The following is a 19,545-nucleotide window of genomic DNA, read 5'->3' on the forward strand; positions in this document are numbered from 1 at the left end:
ATGCCCAACAGATCACGGTGATTGGGCGTTATGGTAGCACCAACGCCCGGGCCAAGATCCCATTGGGCTTCTACTATGGCCACACCTACATCCTGCCATGGGAGAGCGAGCTGAAGCTGATGCACGACCCCCTGAGGGGGGAGTGTGAGGCGGCCAGCCAGCCTGACGTGCACCAGCACCTGGCCATGATGGTGGCCCTGCAGGAGGACATCCAGTGCAGGTCAGAGGTCGTACTATCCCACTAGTTTGCTCACTGATTGTCTGATTTAGTGAGTCAAGGAGTAGGAAAGGTTTTATGTGACATACTTGACATAGCCACGGTAGTCCAGAATCAATATATAGTAAAACTGTATACATAAGCTGCATGCCCAGTTGACTCTCCATCTTTCTCTAGGTACAACCTGGCGTGCCACCGGCTGGAGACATTACTCCAGAACATCGACCTGCCTCCTCTCAACAGTGCCAACAATGCCCAGTACTTCCTGCGCAAGCCCGACAAGGCGGTGGAGGAGGACTCTCGGGTATTTTCGGCCTACCAGGACTGTATTCAGCTGCAGCTACAGCTCAACCTGGCCCACCATGCCGTTCAGAGACTGCGCGTGTCCCTAGGGGCCGGGCGCAAGGTCCTGCCGGAACCTTACGACCCCCGGGAGCTCATCCAGAACTCATCCACCGAGCAGCTGAGAACCATCATCCGCTACCTGCTGGACACACTCCTCAGCCTGCTGCACTCCAACAACGGTGAGATGTCTGGGAGTGCCACAGGGTCTGTATCAGGGATGGGGGGTCTACTTTTCTGACTATCCCATATTCATGCATCTCTGTTGGCCTAGCGTCAAACCAATATCATCCCGTTTGTCCGTTGTCCTCACAACATCCCCAGAGGACATTGGGTATTGTCTTTCTGTGTCTGATCTGCTTGGTGAGTCTCACCTCAATACGTGCGTTTTCCCCTTGCAAAAGCCTAAAGCGTTTTTTGGACGTTATAGCCATGTTTTGAGCATGAATTATTTCAAGTGACGTAAGAATGAATAAAAAAAAAAAAAGAACTTTCCCATCTTTTTAGGAATCAATCATTTTCTCTGCCCTCATTTGCCTCTTGAATTGAAAAAGCCTACAAATTTAATGTTTGCTATCCATATTCTCACAAGCCATTCTGTATGGTCTCCTTGGAAAAAGTTGCACTTTGATAACTCTCTTTTTAAAGTTGTTCCAAGTTAACCCGAAAGCCCACGGCGCTGTTAAGTGTGCTTAACAATCTCCTTAACAATCTCCTCTCACCTATCAAATCCCCACTGATGCTCCCTAGCAGCTCGTCGTACAGTTTCATGAGTCTCCTCTCGTGAAAGAGAATAATGGATTACCCCCCTTGCTGCTGGTGCTGCCTGGCTTTATACCTGCACTGTCTCTGTACCCTCAGTGAATTCCAATGGGGCCCTGTTTACAGCAGTGGAAAGGAGCCTTTAAATGTCTATTTTCTCTCTGAAGTGAAGAGTTGCTATTTAAAAGACTGGGGTTTTCTTGTCATATGAAACCCCTTTTCTAGGATAGTAACTGAATGATTTAGTTTTTTACTGTTCAAGACTGTTTGATTTAGTCAAGTGCATTTTGCTATTAAATGTTTTGGGCCTTCACTTGTTTTTTACCGCTCTGTTGTGATTTCCCCTCCATTATTTACCTTCCCTTCTCAGTGGATCTGTTTTTCTCCCCCTCCAGCTTTCCCTGTCTCTCATTTGACCTCCACCTCTCACTTGCTCCTTGTGTTCTATTATGCTCACTCTCCTTGTTCTTCCCTCTAGGGCACGCAGTCCCGTCTGTTCTGCAGAGCACGTTCCACGCTCATGCCTGCGAGGAGCTCTTCAAGCACCTGTGCATTAGTGGCACGCCCAAGATCCGCCTGCACGCTGGTCTGCTGTTGGTGCAGCTGTGTGGAGGGGAGCGCTGGTGGGGCCAGTTCCTCTCCAACGTCCTGCAGGAACTGTACAACTCCGAGCAGCTGCTCATCTTCCCCCAGGACAGGTGGGCTTTTACGATTCGTCTGAGGAGCTATATCTATCCGCTAGTGATGCAGGGAAAAATCCATTAGTTACATATCGGGATATTGTTTTTGACGATGTGTCATTTTGACAATATCGCAATATTATTTTTGCGCTGGTTTGCTCTACCTGCATCAAATCTCCAGTATTTTTCCTTCATAGCTTCTTCTCTGTCTTTTTTAAATAGGGAGCCAATTTGTTTTCTCAGCACTTTGACTGATTAAAACTCATTTTCTCGTGGCGCTCTCTTGTCTCTCTGCAGCAGACATATGGTGAGCAATATGTTTGGAACACCGAATCGCAGTAAAATCACTATCGAATCGCAATGCATAAAGAATCGTGAAAATGGCAATGCGTGTTGTATCGGCACCTAAGTATCGCCATAATATCGTATTGTAAGGTCCCTGGCAATTCCCAGCCAGGTCCCTGATCCACTTCCTTTATTTAGATTGATTACACCACACTGACAAACTGTAGCTCCTTGGACACAACATAAACTGACTACTGCCCGTTTGAAATTGGATTCCATAAAGATAAGTGTGTGTCACGTGAAGATACTAATGGGTTTGAATGTATCAGATGCACCCATCCAGACCCATCTAGACCCATCGATTTTTGTGTTTTACCATGTTTCCGGAGATTGACCGTGTCCTCTGTGTCCTCCCTCAGAGTCTTCATGCTCCTGTCCTGCATCGGTCAAAGATCCCTAAGTAACAGCGGTGTGCTGGAGGGGCTGCTCAACCTGCTGGACAGCTTGCTGTCCCCACTACAGCAGCCCCGGTCGGCTACCCAGCGCAGGACTGAAGGTGGGCTAGCCGGAGGGTCCCTGGGCTGGGGCTGGCAGCAGGGATGGGGGGCTGGGGGGCTCCCTGGCCCCAGCACCAACACCGGCCTCCCTGGACCATGGACTCAACCAGCAGCCTATGAGTGTGTGTCTGTGTGTGCGGCAGGTGTGTTGGACGTCCCCATGATCAGCTGGGTGGTGATGCTTGTGTCACGACTGCTGGACTACGTGGCCAGCGTGGAGGATGAGGCGTCTGCAGGCAAGAAGCACCAGGGAGGGAAGGAGAGGGAGCGCACCTTCACAGGTAGTGTAGTGTAGGCTAGTGCGGTGTAGCTCTCCGATGAGATCTGATGGTTTATGAGGTCAAGAAATCCCAAAAGTGACCATGTTTCTTGTTTTGTCTCCCCGATTTCCCCTTTTGTTGACTTGTGCATTCTCATTTTCTTTAAGAAACAGCCTTGCATGAGTGACGTTATAGGCTTAGGAGAAACCTTATTCTATTACCCTTGGTTTTGAGTGGCTATAAAGTGAAGTTATTACAATACTTCTTCAGTTTTTAGCACCGTGATTCCTTTTAACAGGGTAATGCATATTGATTTGGAACCCAAAACACAAGTCTAACATGCCTTTTTTCCCGTCTCTCTCTCTCCCCAATGAATCAAGGTAATCAGTGGAGCTTTATAAATAACAGCCTCCAGTCCTCCAGCACCAACAGATCAACCAAAGGCAACAGCAGCCTGGACCGTCTGTACTCCCGCAAGATCCGCAAACAGCTGGTGCACCACAAACAGGTAAATGTGTCCAAATCCAACATTCGTTCCATCTCAAAAGCGGCGCGGAGTTGTTTATCTGCCATGTTTTTTCACACCTCTTAAATCTGTATTCGTCACAATTATGGGATTCTCCAGTGGTGGGTGAAGTACCCAATTGTCATACTTGAGTAAAAAATAAAGAGGCTTTAATAGAAAATGACTCGTAAGTGTGAAAGTCAGCCAGTAAAATACCTACTTGATTAAAAGTCTAAAAGTTATTTGGTTTTAAATATACTTAAGGATCAAAAGTATATATTATGCAATCCAGACGAACAACAATTGTTTTAAAAATAATTTACGGATAGCTTATTGTAATTTACAGAAGCATTTGTGTTTAGTGAGTCCTTGATACAGTAAGTGTGTGAATTGGACCATTTTCCTTTCCTGCTAAACATTCAAAATGTATCAAGTACATTTGTGTGCCAGGAAAAATGTAAGGAGTAAAAAGTATGTTTGTTTTCTTTAGGAATGTATTGAAGTAAAAGTTGTCAAAATATATAAATAAAGTACAGATACCCCCCAAAACGATTTAAGTAGTACTTGAAAGTATTTTTACTTGAGTACTTTACACCACTGGGATTCTCCCTCTTATTAATGGCTTTGCATGACGTCTCTGCATGTAGTAGATGGTCTGTGCAGTGTTTATATTTATCATGCCCTTTTCATTGTAGCAGTTAAATCTATTGAAGGCAAAACAGAAAGCTTTGGTGGAGCAAATTGAGAAGGAGAAGATCCAGAGCAACAAAAGCTCCTCGTACAAACTGCTGGTGGAGCAGGCCAAGCTGAAGCAGGCCACATCCAAGGTGAGGATTTCAGAAGCTCTGAAAAGGAAAGCTTTCTGTTTTGACTGATCAATCTGGAAATGGAATGACTAAGAATGAAGTAATTCTATTTCTAGGCTTTTTCTCATCTTGAGAACACAAGAATATAATGTCAAATATCCTCAACGCTGCATGTTTTGGGGCCAACTTTAACAAGTTACGACAGATCTGCATACACTTAAGCATAACTTCTGTACCTAACACACTTACGCAGGTTACAAGTATGCTAGTTTCAATAGTGATCGGTGAAACCATGTGTCTTCATCGACTTTCCCTGCCTGACATTTGCCTTTCCATCTCTCTCCCCTTCCATCTCTCGCTCTGGCAGCACTTTAAGGACCTGATCCGTCTGAGACGTACAGCCGAGTGGCCTCGCTCCACCCTGGACACAGAGGCCACCGCCGCCAAGGAGCCCCCTGAGGTGGAGCCTCTGCCCTTCACCCTGGCCCATGAGCGCTGCATCTCCGTGGTACAGAAACTGGCCCTCTTCCTCCTCTCCATGGACTTCACCTGCCACGCAGACCTCCTGCTGTTCGTCTGCAAGGTAGGCACAGTCACAACGTCGAGTTCAGTTGAATAGAGGGCACACTTGATGTTACCACCACTACTACCACCACCACTACTACTGGCAAAGAAGGATTTGGTTGGCTCTAAATGGCTACTTAACTTTGTGACAAAGTATACATTTTTGCTGATCACTTGTCTGATTTGACTTTACAGGTCTTGGCCAGGATAGCCAACGCCACCAGGCCCACCATCCACCTGTGTGAGGTGGTGTCGGAGCACCAGCTGGAGCGTCTGCTGCTGCTGCTGGTGGGGACAGACTTCAACAGGGGGGACATCTCATGGGGAGGGGCCTGGGCCCAGTACTCCCTCACCTGCATGCTGCAGGACATCCTGGCAGGTAGGGGGTGCTGCTACAATTCAATTCACACTTCATTGTGAACTCTGTTTTCCAGCAAGAGCTGGTGTTTAAGAGAACAATAGATTTGGGGAGTCCTTGCATTGCTGGGAGTCTGGTGGTTTTGATTTCTTCCAGCACTGACCTTGTCCTGTCCCCTCTCCTCAGGGGAATTGCTGTCCCCAGGGTCCCTGGATGGTATGGACGAGGGGGCGGTGGGTGAGGAGGCAGGGGCATCGTCGTCCTCAGCAGGGATCGACTCTGACTCCCTGTCCACACCCATCCCCCAGGTGGAGACCATCGACGAGGCCCTGGTTCCGGATATCATCGCAGGTACTCCTGGGACCTCCTCTGTTTTCCAAAGTGCGTTGGTAGGCCCGTCCTTGACAACATTTTACACATGGACCCCACCCCGCCCCAAATGGATGCATTTGTGTTAAATTGTTTGTCTTTTTTCCCCCTTTTAGCTAGCTGCATGTTTATTTTAGTATTTTATTTTAAAGGAGACTATTGAGAGCTTCTCTAACCAGTTTAATTCTGAGTGGACTGTTTGCCTTTTGAAGGGGGAGTTCAAACAGTGTATCTTCATTGCCTATTAGTTAACCAGATGTTTCAAGGGGTGGTGGTTATTTTCTTAAGACTAAGGGGATTTAATCTGTGCAAATGATGCACTACTTCGTGGTACTATCACAAATCTTCATTCCCTAAACAACATCAATGACATCACTTATATCTGGATTTTGGCTAAAGTTGTCAGATTGCTGATTTAGTGGGCAAACATCCATTGTTTGGACTCCCTCTCAACTGCAGAAATAAATGTTTGTAGGCCTTAAAATTGCCTAGTGACTTCCTAAAAAGAAGGCCTTTGAGTTTGCTGGTTTTAGTGTGCTTGCTTGGCAATATTAAAGCTCTTTTCGTTATCCAAAGGTGCTCCATCTCTTTCATCTTTGGAAAAAGATAAAGACATTGACTTTGACTTGCTACAAGACCTCATGGATGTTGATATTGATCCTTTAGATATTGATTTGGAAAAAGATCCCCTCGCCGCCAAAGTCTTTAAGGTATGTAATTTGCTTGACTCACCTTTGTCCTGTTCCACTCCTCTCTCCATGCTCTCTTGCATTTCTGAGTTCAGTATTGACACAATCACCTCCGGTTAGTACACAAACTTAAATTAACCCCACTGATCAATGATGTAGCTAAACGAACTTCAAACCATAGTGTTTACCCTCTTCTCATAATGCATTTTTATTTTTTTAGATAATGCGTAATACAAAGTTCTGCAGTCGTATTGAATCCTCCCCAACACCACCTCCGTCTTAGCCTTGCCCTCTAATTTCTCAGAAACTTTCCAATTTAACTCCACTCAGGCATTTGGAGTCTCAAAGCAACGTTGTGTATGTAGACCCAATCAATCAAACTAGCAAACTTGGGGAAGTATTTCTCCTCTTCACTCTTTCTCTTCTTTCTGAAGACGCCACCATTGCATGCAAAAGAATGTAGTGTTAATGTGCATGTAATATTCTACCAGTAGCTAGCATCTGACAAGAATGACTGCATTTGCGTTTCCCTTTTCTCTCTCTCTCTCTTCCTACAGCCTATTAGCAGCACCTGGTATGACTACTGGGGTGCTGACTATGGCACTTACGGTTACAACCCCTACATAGGGGGAGTAGGGATTGCCGTGTCCAAGCCCCCGGTTGCTGCCGAAAAGCCTGGGTCTCAGAGTCTCTCTGTCTCTGTGTCGCAAGGTAAGGGCTCATTTATTATTATTTTTTTGTATCCGGGTATCAGCTCCCAAACTGGATTCCACACTTCTGCTTCTTTGTACTCTAGTGTGTTCCATGCATGTAAAGGAATACCTTCCACCTTTTAACCCGGACCTTTTTGTCCTCTCCCTCAGCTCTGGATGCCCGCCTGGAGGTGGGGCTGGAGCAGCAGGCTGAGCTTATGCTCAAGATGATGGCCACTCTGGAGGCCGACTCCATCTTACAGGCGCTCACCTCAACGTCCCCCACAGGTATAAACCTACCGAAAAAGTATTTATCGATGTTTGGTCATGTACACTTGAGTCTTGGGGAAAAAAATGTAAAGACTTTGCTAAGCATCAAAGATGGCTGACCCTGGTCCCTTCTCTCCCACCAGTGTCCCAGGCATCCAATGGGACGGATGATTCTCTGCTGAGGGGGCTCCGTGGGGGCTCCCCACCAGGAAGCAGCCTAATGGTACAGGCCTCCTCCATCCCCATGCTGAGTGCCTGCTTCAACAAGCTCTTCTCCATGCTCCAGGTTCACCACGTACAGGTCAGTCACAGACAGACGGTATAGTCCAGGGTCTCTGCTACTCCAGAAGACTTGAATGACTTGTTGCACTTCACTCTGTTTTTTTTACATTCCTCTACACCGTTTTGTAATGGTGTGGCAGTAGGGGTAACTTACTGTACCATTCTCAAGAATACGTTGGTTACCCTGGATAAGTGGATTTGTCGATGAAGTGTTCACATGTGTTTCTGCCTTAGATGGAGTCTCTGCTGCAACTGTGGCTGACCCTCAGTCTCAACTCCTGCTCTGGGGGCACTGAGGAGAGTGGATCGGATATTTTCCTGTTCAACGCCAGCAGAGTGCCCACCATCCCACTCAACCAAGGTCAGAGGTCACCCTGTGTGTGTCCCCATTCACTCTCTTTTGCCGCTTAACTCTCAAACCGCTGGATTTCTCTTGTGTGAATCATTCACTGTTTTCCCTTTTCACATGGGGAAGTGTACGTGTTAATTAAACTGCCGTCTCCTGTGTTTCCCTGCAGCCTCTATCAACAGTTTCCTGTCGGTGCTAGCCTGGTACCCCAACACCTCCCTGAGGACCTGGTGCCTGGTGCTGCACTCCCTTACCCTCATGACCAACATGCCCTCCAGTGGTAAGTCCACCATTCCTAGGGTTTCACTCTCAAGACAGTGTCTGACAACTCTGACTGACGTTTCCCATTTGAGGGTTGAGAAATAGTAAATCCATAATTGACGATGCAGTGTAACCGAAGAAATAAATGAGGCCTTTCAAGGACTTTCAATAGTTCTCCTTTTTAAATCAAGTGTGTTTTTGGTCCTGTGCGTCTCTGTCCGCAGCCTCCAGCAGTGGGATGGGAGCTCATGAGAGCACGGCCCAGCAGATGGTGTCGGACCCTACGCTGGTGCACGTGCTCGTGCGTTTCCTGTCTGGGAGCAACCCCCACGGCACCAGCCAGCACAGCTCCCAGGTCGGCCCAACCGCCACCCAAGCTATGCAGGAGTTCCTCACCAGACTCCAGGTGCACCTCTCTTCCACCTGCCCACAGATGTTCAGTGAGTTCCTGCTCAAACTAATGCACATCCTGTCCACTGAGAGGTAGGTTGTTTACTCTAAACACATCAAAAGCAGCTTTTGTTTCACCCCAGCACTTAAGACACGTAATTCAAATGATAACTAATCATCTTCTTCAATTTAATCTGTGGTCGTGCTGGGCTGGAACAAAAGCCATCCTTTTGATTCCATCACAAAACAGTACAATGATTTGTTAGGAAGCACCTTCGTCAATGATCCCGTCTTTTCCCCTCCACCCGTCCTTCAGGGGTCCGTTCCAGTCAGGCCAGGGTCCTCTGGACGCCCAGGTCAAGCTGTTAGAGTTCACCCTAGAGCAGAACTTTGAGGTGGTGTCGGTGAGCACCATCTCCTCTGTCATCGAGTCCATCACCTTCCTGGTGCACCACTACATCACCTGCTCTGACAAGGTGGTGTCCCGCAGCGGTTCCGACAGCGCTGTGGGTGCCCGCGCCTGCTTCGGAGGCCTGTTCGCCAACATCATCCGGCCCGGCGACGCCAAGGCGGTGTGCGGCGAGACCACACGCGACCAACTCATGTTCGACCTGCTCAAGCTGGTCAACGCCCTGGTCCAGCTGCCCCTGTCGGGTGACCGCGAGTTCAGCGGGCGTCTGCCGCCGGCGGGCAGCGGGGCGTCGGACAGCAGCGTGTCGGACGAGGAGAAGGTGTGCGGCAGCAAGGAGGGGGCAGCGGGGGGGTCCACCCCTAACCAGGGCCCTGCGGCCGGAGTGGCTGATCTGGTGCTGGCCAACCAGCAGATCATGAGCCAGATCCTCTCGGCTCTGGGCCAGTGCAACAGCAGCGCCATGGCTATGATCATAGGTAGGCCGTATACTCACACTTCCCTTTTTTAGACAACGTTTATTTAGAGGGATCCCGGATTAGCGGCTAAGATATTCAAGTGCTTCTTATTGATGACGCTTTACCTTCCTGTCTTTAGGTGCTAGTGGTCTCCACCTGACCAAGCATGAGAATTTCCATGGAGGACTAGATGCCATCTCTGTAGGAGATGGCCTTTTCACCATCCTCACCACCCTGAGCAAGAGGGCCACCTCGGTGCAGGTTATGCTGCAACCCATCCTCACCTACATGGCCTGTGGGTACATGGGCAGACAGGTAAGACTGAGCTCAGCCATGACTGAACGGGCATCATTGATTTGGTCTGTTTTTAGAGATTTACTTGTCAAGATTAAAAGGATTTGAGGAAAAATATATTTGCTTTAATAGTACTTCCGTTTATTAGATTTATAATTGTTTGACCCGTGGATTCTGAAAGTTTTTAAATCACAAGCAGTCTTTGTATTTCTCCCAGGGTTCCCTGTCGACATGCCAGCTGTCTGAGCCTCTGCTCTGGTTCATCCTCCGAGTGCTGGACACCAGCGAGGCACTTAAGGCATTCCACGACATGGGTATACACACACACACACACCTACATACATACACAATAGGGAAATATCCTTGTTCAGGTATATTGTACTGTCAATTAGACTTAACAGGTTGTGTTTGTATTTGACCTGTGTGCAGGTGGGGTCCAGTTGATCTGTAACAACATGGTGACCAGCACACGGGCCATAGTGAACACAGCACGCAGCATGGTGTCCACCATCATGAAGTTTCTGGACACTGGTCCAGGGAAGGCTGCAGATGGCAGCCTTAAAGCCCGGGTCCTAGCCGCCGAGCCCGACAACGCAGAGGGACTCCACAACTTTGCTCCGCTTGGTAAGTGAAGCGTCTCCTCTCATGTTGAATAGGTTCTCTTGTGTTTTTTTCCCTTTGACCTCTATGTGTTGTAAAATGGGAATTGTGTCCTATTGAGTGCTGTTTGTCCCTCTGCAGGCACCATCACTTCCAGCAGCCCCACGGCCCAGCCGGCAGAGGTCCTCCTTCAGGCCACGCCCCCTCACAGACGGGCACGCTCGGCTGCCTGGTCTTACATCTTCCTGCCGGAGGAGGCGTGGTGTGACCTCACCATCCACCTTCCTGCCGCCGTTCTGCTCAAAGAGCTGCACATCCAGCCACACCTGGCCTCTCTCGCCAGTGAGTACTGCACCACGGCCCCGAGTTGTTTACATAGGAGACTGAATTAAATATAAACAGTTCAGCGAAATCTCTTGCAAAGAAATGACCTTAGTTGTCTAATTGATCATTTAAGTGAAAACCAGCAGGACTGCAGCTCAGGTACCAGCAAGAGAGCTGTGCCACTCTGCTTTAGAGTCTAAAGGGCACATTGTCTACTTACCTCTTAAGCATAGTTTTCCTCATGACTAACTTATTTCATCCACTCAAATATTAACCTACCGCTGTCGACTATAGTGCCATTTTAAATATGCAAAACCTTTTCCATGCTTCTATCCAACACAACACACCATTGTGCCAGGCAGTACCAGTTGGAGAAAATAAAGTTGGAACATATTCCACCATCTATTATTGCTAAACCCCGACGATGTCCCTTTTGTCCTCTCGCCAGCCTGCCCTTCCTCGGTCTCGGTTGAGATCAGCGCGGACGGGGTCAACATGCTGCCTCTGTCCACGCCCATCATCACCAGCGGCCTCACCTACATCAAGATCCAGCTGGTGAAGGCTGAGGTGGCGTCCGCCGTGTGTCTGAGGCTCCACCGGCCCCGTGACGCCAGCACCCTGGGCCTGTCCCAGATCAAACTGCTTGGCCTAACCGCCTTCGGCAACACCTCCTCAGCCACCGTCAACAACCCCTTCCTGCCCTCTGAGGACCAGGTCTCTAAAACCAGGTGCAGATATACTTTCCTTTACAGGAACTTCTGTTAAATGTTACTTGAGAGATAAAAAATAATAAATGAAACACCAGCAGTGTCACAGCAAATCTCTCTTCCTTGCCCTCTCTTTCTCTCCTAGTATTGGCTGGCTACGTCTGCTCCACCACTGTCTTACCCACGTCAGTGACCTGGAGGCCACGATGGCCAGCGCCGCTGCCCCCACCGCCAACCTGCTTCAGACCTGTGCCGCCCTGCTCATGTCCCCCTACTGCGGCATGCACTCGCCGAACATCGAAGCCGTGCTGGTCAAGATTGGCTTGCAGTCCACCCGCATCGGCCTCAAGCTCATCGACATCCTGCTGAGGAACTGTGCAGCCTCCGGCACCGACCCTACCAGTAATTAGCCGCCGCATGAATAAAACGCTCATTGAGCACATTTTATAATTTGTGTAATTATACTTCAATCATAAGATCTTGTCCTTCAGCTCTGTGTGTCATGGCGCTATCGTTTGAGTATCATTTATATATGGACATCAATGGCTATTTTGTGATTTCTCTGTCGTTTTTTATTTTTAGACCTGAACAGTCCCCTGCTCTTTGGAAGGCTCAACGGTCTCTCTTCAGACTCCACCATTGACATCCTCTACCAGCTGGGAACCATACAAGATCCTGGGACTAAGGACAGGTAAAGACCCCCTTAACATCTACTGATCTAGGTGTTGAGCCTAGTACTGCTGGATCCATGTAATCTGGGTCTGTGAAAGCGGCTCTCGATATGTTAATTTTGACCTCGTTATCCCCGTCTCTCCCTCCAGGATCCAGGCCCTTCTCCAGTGGGTCCATGACTCATCGCTGGTGGCGGCCCACAAGAGGAGCGGCCCCTTGGGCTACATGCGCCAGAGCAGCTCCTCGTCACGGGAGTATGGCCTCGTCATGCCCTCGCCCTCCCACCTCCACTGTGTGGCGGCCATCTTGTGGCACAGCTACGAGCTCCCCGTGGACTACGACCTCCCAGTGCTGCTCAATGGAGAGCTCTTTGAGTAAGTGTTAAGGGCCGTTCACACCAAGGACTGTAACGATGACTTTAAAATCATAGCTTTAGTTTGGATCACTTTAATTAAGAGCGATTACATTTTTATTTTTTTGTCCCTCCGACGATAAAACATTGACAACCAATCAAAAACGCATTCTATTGAAGCGTTGTTGCTCGGAGAGAAGGCAGAGCTCACGGTAAGCTTGCCTGAATTTTACTTGGCATATGTGAGCGTATTGGTTGCAACATTAATTATAGGACGACTTGGGAGGATGATCCACGACAAATCGCGCATGAGGAGGCCATATTTTTCCGGTGGTAGGCCTTCTCTTTCTGGACCTAGTAAACGGAATAGACCCGTAACTGATCCGAATGGTTACATAGTCAGACCTAGGCTGTACGAAGTTATTTCAGCATGAAGCATTCAGAACAGGACTTTTGAGCAGTTATTCAAATGAGTCTACGTCACTGCAGCTTAACAGCCCTATAGACAAAAGTTGTGTACTCACTTGACAACAAAAATACATTCCTCATTGCACTGTGTTGTGGCTTAGGTTTAATAATTTCCTCGTATAAAATCGAAGGCCTGGTCAGTGTCGGGGAGTGCATCAGCCTTCCCGACAGGTAAATATTTATAGCCCTACTATTTAGCTGAAGAATGGCCTAATATCAAGCTTATATTTAGTTTCTTACTTCGGCTACACATCTCTAGCCTTTCTGTTCCAGCTGTTCTGGTGCGCAATAGGCTGTAGGCCACGCAAGCTTCTCCGCAATTCCTCTGTGTGAAATCGCAGGAAAAGCTATAGGCTACTAAAGCTATAGGACATTTATTTTAGCGTCTTTTATACTTGGCCTAAATAGCCTTTTTTCGTGCTCTTGCTAAGTACTAAATGTAAAATGGGCCAAGTGAACTGTTACACAGGACAAACAGATGAGCACACTGAAAAAGAGCCAAACGAATCACTTGAGCAACCGAGGCAAGCAATGCCATTATGTAAAAGATGCGTTTCTGAATTGCTACATTTACATGAGTTTCTATATTTTTCATGACATGTTCATTGACGTGTTATTTGCAGTTTGTCACTATGACAATTGAAACACCCGGAATTACAGAATGGTGTTGTTACCACCTTAATAGGCAGCGCGCAGTAGGACGCGTTGATCCGTTGACTGATGGGTGTACTGCAGAACGATCAACGGTCAGCTGGTGTGGATGCTCGCCAATGTTTTGTGGTTGTGTATAATATATACCATTCTAGTTATCATCCTTGGTGTGAATGACCCTTTATCCTGTCAGGAAAAAACCCACCGGTTCATCCTTGGTGTGCTCTTTCTGTTACGTCGTCGTAGGCTAAGCCGAGCTTTCACATGCTTTGAGCCATAAATGTTTGTAGAACATCTCATTCTTTGTCGCCTGGGGAGAAAACAGCTCCCTGATAGATTTTCAACCTCTAAGTTTCTCCCATCCCCCCTCTTGATACTGTATGTCTTATACATATCCTCTGCAGACATGAATACTGCGTTTCTACTCTGTAAACATGAATAGTTTACATCGAACAGGGAATGCAAAGTTTAAAAAAAATACAGACGTCTAACCTTTGGCTCCGTTGATCTCCAACCGACATATACAGACAGAATTGAAAAGGCTCAGAAGGATTCATATGAAGGTTTCTTATCTTGTTATTTTAGGGGGAAAGATGTCTGTCCAGCGAGTGGCGCTTGCTTTGTTTATACCATTTTGTCTCCTTCTCTCCTGTAGACTTCTGTACAACTGGTCCATGTCCCTGCCGAGTAACATGGTGCTGAAGAAGGCAGTAGACAGCCTGCTCTGCTCCATGTGCCACATCCATCCCAGTTACTTCTCTCTGCTCATGTCTTGGATGGGCATCGTGGCCCCGCCCACCGCCGCCCAATCTCAGGCCCAGCACCGCCTCTCCATGACGGACGACGGAAAGAAGCAGCACGACCTCAGCAGCGCCAATGCTAACGCCACCACCAGTGCCGCTGCCACCGGCCTCACCGACGACTCCAAGCACGCGCGGCCGCCCATCGCCCTGTCCGAGTCGGAACTGGCCACTCTGGCTTCAGCCTCCCAGTCACCCGGGGCAATAGAGCAGCTGCTGGACTCGGGCCTGCCCTCTCTGCTAGTCCGCAGCCTGGCCGGACTCTGCTGTGGCCTCCTGGCTGCCGCTGACCTGCCCCTGCCCGCCACCGCCCAGGCTGAACGACGGCAACACCATCACAACCACCACCCCCACTGCTCCTCCTCTTCTTCATCCTCCTCTTCCTCTCAGAGCAGGGTGCCCCTGTCTGCAGAGCTGGCAGCCCCAGTGCTGCGTTTCCTCACAGAGGTGGGGAACAGTCATGCCATGAAGGACTGGCTTGGTGGGCCTGAGGTGAACTCTCTGTGGACCGCTCTGCTGTTCCTGCTGTGCCACTCCAGTGCTAGCGCAGGGGGAGCCAGTGGTGGCCAGGGGCACACGGGAGCCCACTCTGCTGCCTCCGGTGGTGCGTGCTGCCCCCCTCCTCCGCCTCCACCCCTGCCCTCTGGGTCGCGCTACTCTCTAGCCTCCTCGTCCCGGGGCAGCGGGCTCACCACCCAGCAGAGGACAGCCATCGAGAACGCCACAGTGGCCTTCTTCTTGCAGTGCATCTCCTGCCACCCCAACAACCAGCGGCTCATGGCACAGGTCTGGTGGAATGCCTTGACGACACACATTTCCACCTGGCCTACAGTGACTGTGATGTTTTACTAACGTGTGTTTATGGTGGTTTCTCCCTCTCCGTAGGTGCTGTGTGAGCTCTTCCAGTCGGCCCCCCAGCGTGGAAACGTGCCCGTCTCTGGCAACATCTCCGGCTTCATCCGCAGGCTCTTCCTACAACTCATGCTGGAGGACGAGAAGGTCACAGTCTTCCTGCAGTCGCCCTGTCCGGTGGGTACCAAGTTTTTGTAGGCTCTGATCTCGGATCAGCTCTCCATACCCTCAGTTCTAAACTTAACCATAACGTGGGAAAATGTCAAACTGACCTTAAATCATAATCTTGGAGCAATTTAATTATCCTACCTATGGACTGCATTGGAAAGAAATAATGCTGTGATGTGATATCCCCAGGTGGCCACAAGGGGCCAGCCCAGCAGTACAGACAATCCCTCTTCACTCGAGGCTTTCCCCAGACTGATGCTTGTCGGAGAAATGGCACTGCACTTCAGTCACATTAATGCTCCATCTTTCACCCTCCTCACTGATTAGTTGTCATGAGTGGAGTTTAGAGAGCAGTCACGGTGGTGGTGGGGGGGGTTTCAATTGTCTAAAGATAATTTCATTTGAACCTCCTACCTCTCGCTGTCCTCATTATTATGCCCCATCCCGTTTTTGATGATATACATGGTGTCAGGGAAGGGTGAGGGTCATTCCATGGTCAAGGTGAAGGATGACTGTTGTGCATGGCATGCCGAGAGGTTTCTGATTATGCACAGCGAGACAAGCCTACATGTACTTTGACTTAGGAGGTCATTTGTGTGCTGAATTACACAAGGAGTCCTGGGAATCACAGCCGTGAAGGTTAATCATGTATGATCAGTATGTGATTAATAGCAGGGTGGGTCTACATGCTAATGTGTTTACGCCTTAGGTAATGTCATAGTCCACCTTCTTGTGCCTTACCCCCCCCCCCCCCCCCCCTAAAAAAAAAGGTTTTACTTGCAGTCCCAGTCAACATTTTGAACACACCTACTCATTGAAAGGTTTTTCTTTATTTTAAAAATGTTCTACATTGTAGAATAATGGTGAAGACATCCAAACTATGAAATAACACATATGGAATAATGTAGTAACCAACAAAGTGTGAAACGAATCAAAATATATTTGAGATTGTTCAAAGTAGCCACCCTTTGCCTTGATGACAGCTTTGCACACTCTTGGCTTCACCTGGAATTATTTTCCAACAGTCTTGAATGAGTCTTGAATGAGTCTTGAATGAGTCTTGGATGAGTTGCGGTCCAAATCATACCAAACCATCTCAATTGAGTTGAGGTCAGGTGATTCTGGAGTCCAGGTCATCTGATGCAACATTCATCACTCTCTGTCTTGGTCAAATAGCCCTTACACAGCCTGGAGGTGTGTTGGATCATTTTCCTGTTGAAAAACAAATGATAGTCCCACTAAGTGCAAACCAGATGGGATGGCGTATCACTGCAGAATGCTGTGGTAGCTATGCTGGTTAAGCGTGCCTTGAATTCTAAATAAATCACAGTATCACCAGCAAAGCACCATCACACCTCCTCTATGCTTCACGGTGGGAACCACACAGGCTGAGATAATCCGTTCGCCTACTCTGGGTCTCACAAAGACACAATGTTTGCAACCAAAAATCTCTCATTTGAACTCATCAGACCGAAAGACAGATTTCCACCGGTCTAATGTCCATTGCTCTTGTTTCTTGGCCCGAACTGGTCTCTTCTTATTAGTGTCTTTTTAGTAGTGGTTTCTTTGCAGCAATTTGACCATGAAGGCCTGATTCACACAGTCTCCTCTGTACAGTTGATGTTGAGGTGTTACTTGAACTTAAAGCATTTATTTGGGCTGCGATTTCTGAGGCTGGTAACTCTAATGATCTTATCCTCTGCAGCAGAGGTAACTTTGGGTCTTCCTTTCCTGTGGAGGTCCTCATGAGAGCCAGTTTCATCATAGCACTTGATGGTTTTTGCGACTGCATTTGGAGAAACTTTCAAAGTTCTGGACTGACCTTCATGTCTTAAAGTTATGATGGACTGTCATTTGTATTTGCTTATTTGAGCTGTTCTTGACATAATATGGACTTAGCCCTATTTGGTAAAATTATATCTTCTGTATACCACCCCTACCGTGTCACAACACAACTGATTGGCTCAAACGCATAAAGAAGTAAAGAAATTCCACAAATTAACAAGGCACACCTGTTAATTGAAATGCATTCCAGGTGACTACCTCAAGAATGTGGTTGAGAGAATGACAGGAGTGTGCAAAGCTGTCAAGGTGGCTACAAATAAATATAAAATATATTTTGATTTAACACTTTTGGTTACTACATGATTTCTTATGTGTTATTTCATGGTTTTTATGTCTCCACTATTATTCTACAATGTAGAAAATAGTACAAATAAAGAATCCCTTGAATGAGTAGTGGTCAACTTTTGACTGATATTGTACATCAGGCTTTTTCAGATCTGCAAAAACTGAATGATGTATTCTGTAGACTTGCCCAACATTTTCATTTCATCAGCGTTGTAATTGTCAGTTGATCTGTGATATTTAAGTAAGGATCACTACATTTCTCCCTAATCTGAATCTCACTGGAGGGAACTTTGACATTTTGATTTGCTGTCATTCAAAAAAAAAAACGGTTGACTTTTTATTATGCTGGCGACCATACCAAGATATGGGTTCTTGAACATTATTGTTCCAATGAGACGTGTATTAGACTTGCCTAAAAGCCAAGGTGCATGTTTCAAACAGCATTTTATATTACATCATCTTGATGGCTTCTGCTGCCAGGCTAGTCACTGCAGTGTAGAGTTGTCAGGAAAGTGTACTGTGGGGCCTGAGTGACGGTTGTGAGGTTGTGTTTGGAGCTGCAGTGACTTGTCCAAGGACCCTCCGTAGCCGAGCCGTGCTCTGGCGACACCACCATGCCTGTCGCCTGCAGGTCGCAGAAGGCGATGGATGTCGCCTGGGATGTCGTGAACATGTAACATTCATGCTGAATGAGAAGCCTTGTCAACTCCAATAAAGGTCGAGGCAGGAGTGATGGAGTGGGAGGTCTTTAGCCAAGGCCGGCCTCATTCAATCTCAATGTGGCCCTGCGTAGTGCTACTGAATCTTTCATAACTTGCGTCTCTCTTTCACTCTCGTAGTCATGATCATTCATAACATTGGTGGTATTATGTACTTGGTCTGTCCTAATACTTTCTCATCCGTCTTCAGCTGTACAAGGGCCGTATCAACGCTACCAGCCATGTGATCCAGCACCCCATGTACGGAGCAGGGCACAAGTACCGCACTCTCCACCTCCCCATCTCCACCACCCTGGCTGAAGTCCTGGACCGGGTGTCTGGTACGTCTGCTGCCCCTACCCATCTGTCACTAAGTGTGTTACGCAACATTGATGGGGAATTACTTTAAATATTCTCCTCGTAGCCTCATCAACCTCCTCAATATTATGTGGCCCTCAGATAAAGTGGAGCAGAGTGTCCCTTGCCACTCAGACAAACCCTCCTCCGACAGCCACAGACACACGGGATTTGAATGGCGGGGGAAACCCGCTCTCCGTACGCCGCTCGTCATTCAAGCATTTTATCCCCTCTCACTGGGTCCTTAAATGATTTAAAAGGCAGCCATATTTGAAGTTAATGCACCATGTCAGCACCTCGCACATTGTCGGACACACAGACACACACTCACACACACACACACACACACACACACACACACACACACACACACACACACACACACACACACACACACATCTCCCTGGGCATAAACATTGACCTTTTCAGGCGACTGCTGGGTCCACTCACATCTCCTCATTAGCGTGAGTATGGAAGAGCGTCTCGCCATATTATTTTCCCAGCAGGTGGAGATGAGCGTTCTGATTAATGGCTACGGAGTTGATCAGCTGGTGGCAACTGCATTTTAGAGAGAACATCAGTCGAAACGTACGCTTAACCCCCGTACACATGCCTAGCATAGTGGCACTTAAATCACACACCCTCATTCCGGTCTTTAACCCGGCTGGTCCACTCTGTGATTGAAATAGCCCTGCTGACGCACTGATTTATTTCTATGTATTTTGTTGGCCTTTTCCAGAAGTCCCAGAGTTATGTAAGAAGCACTGAATCCAATGTTTCCTTGTGCTCTATTAAATAACTCATACATTTCCTAAAATTGTCGTTGAGGCCCAGTCTCTCTCTCTAAACTAACCCGGCCTGTCCCCTTCTCCTTAAGGGGGACGATGTTCGCACCTATAATCTCAGGGAGCAAATAGCCTATGTCCATTCTAGATTAGAAAAGCCCTCTTAAAAACATGCATCCCCC

At 48.0% G+C, this 19,545-nt stretch overlaps 1 protein-coding gene across 50 annotated transcripts in view; it reads left to right on the plus strand.

Moving 5' to 3' along the window:
* The window catches only part of LOC110502424 (dual E2 ubiquitin-conjugating enzyme/E3 ubiquitin-protein ligase BIRC6), a 141,982-nt gene that overhangs the window by 47,923 nt on the left and 74,514 nt on the right, over positions 1 to 19,545 (plus strand). For 12 of the 50 annotated variants that reach the window (XM_090216829.1, XM_036959768.2, XM_090216833.1 and 9 more), the window contains exons 28-55: positions 12 to 220; positions 395 to 741; positions 1,800 to 2,019; positions 2,706 to 3,124; positions 3,484 to 3,611; positions 4,304 to 4,435; positions 4,782 to 4,997; positions 5,174 to 5,357; positions 5,523 to 5,717; positions 6,282 to 6,415; positions 6,952 to 7,105; positions 7,258 to 7,374; positions 7,500 to 7,657; positions 7,873 to 7,999; positions 8,157 to 8,267; positions 8,473 to 8,731; positions 8,955 to 9,526; positions 9,645 to 9,820; positions 9,999 to 10,113; positions 10,229 to 10,423; positions 10,541 to 10,741; positions 11,172 to 11,451; positions 11,576 to 11,832; positions 12,013 to 12,121; positions 12,252 to 12,476; positions 14,229 to 15,159; positions 15,259 to 15,402; positions 18,433 to 18,562. In XM_090216829.1, the coding sequence (XP_090072955.1) occupies positions 12 to 220; positions 395 to 741; positions 1,800 to 2,019; positions 2,706 to 3,124; positions 3,484 to 3,611; positions 4,304 to 4,435; positions 4,782 to 4,997; positions 5,174 to 5,357; positions 5,523 to 5,717; positions 6,282 to 6,415; positions 6,952 to 7,105; positions 7,258 to 7,374; positions 7,500 to 7,657; positions 7,873 to 7,999; positions 8,157 to 8,267; positions 8,473 to 8,731; positions 8,955 to 9,526; positions 9,645 to 9,820; positions 9,999 to 10,113; positions 10,229 to 10,423; positions 10,541 to 10,741; positions 11,172 to 11,451; positions 11,576 to 11,832; positions 12,013 to 12,121; positions 12,252 to 12,476; positions 14,229 to 15,159; positions 15,259 to 15,402; positions 18,433 to 18,562 (6,445 nt within the window). The remainder of the gene's footprint in view (positions 1 to 11; positions 221 to 394; positions 742 to 1,799; positions 2,020 to 2,705; positions 3,125 to 3,483; positions 3,612 to 4,303; positions 4,436 to 4,781; positions 4,998 to 5,173; positions 5,358 to 5,522; positions 5,718 to 6,281; positions 6,416 to 6,951; positions 7,106 to 7,257; positions 7,375 to 7,499; positions 7,658 to 7,872; positions 8,000 to 8,156; positions 8,268 to 8,472; positions 8,732 to 8,954; positions 9,527 to 9,644; positions 9,821 to 9,998; positions 10,114 to 10,228; positions 10,424 to 10,540; positions 10,742 to 11,171; positions 11,452 to 11,575; positions 11,833 to 12,012; positions 12,122 to 12,251; positions 12,477 to 14,228; positions 15,160 to 15,258; positions 15,403 to 18,432; positions 18,563 to 19,545) is intronic. The other 38 variants (XM_036959771.2, XM_090216834.1, XM_090216819.1 and 35 more) reach the window with 22 other exon arrangements.

This window comes from Oncorhynchus mykiss, chromosome 23 (genome assembly GCF_057628025.1).
Source record: "Oncorhynchus mykiss isolate SJ-2025 chromosome 23, ASM5762802v1, whole genome shotgun sequence".
Taxonomy (NCBI): domain Eukaryota; kingdom Metazoa; phylum Chordata; class Actinopteri; order Salmoniformes; family Salmonidae; genus Oncorhynchus; species Oncorhynchus mykiss.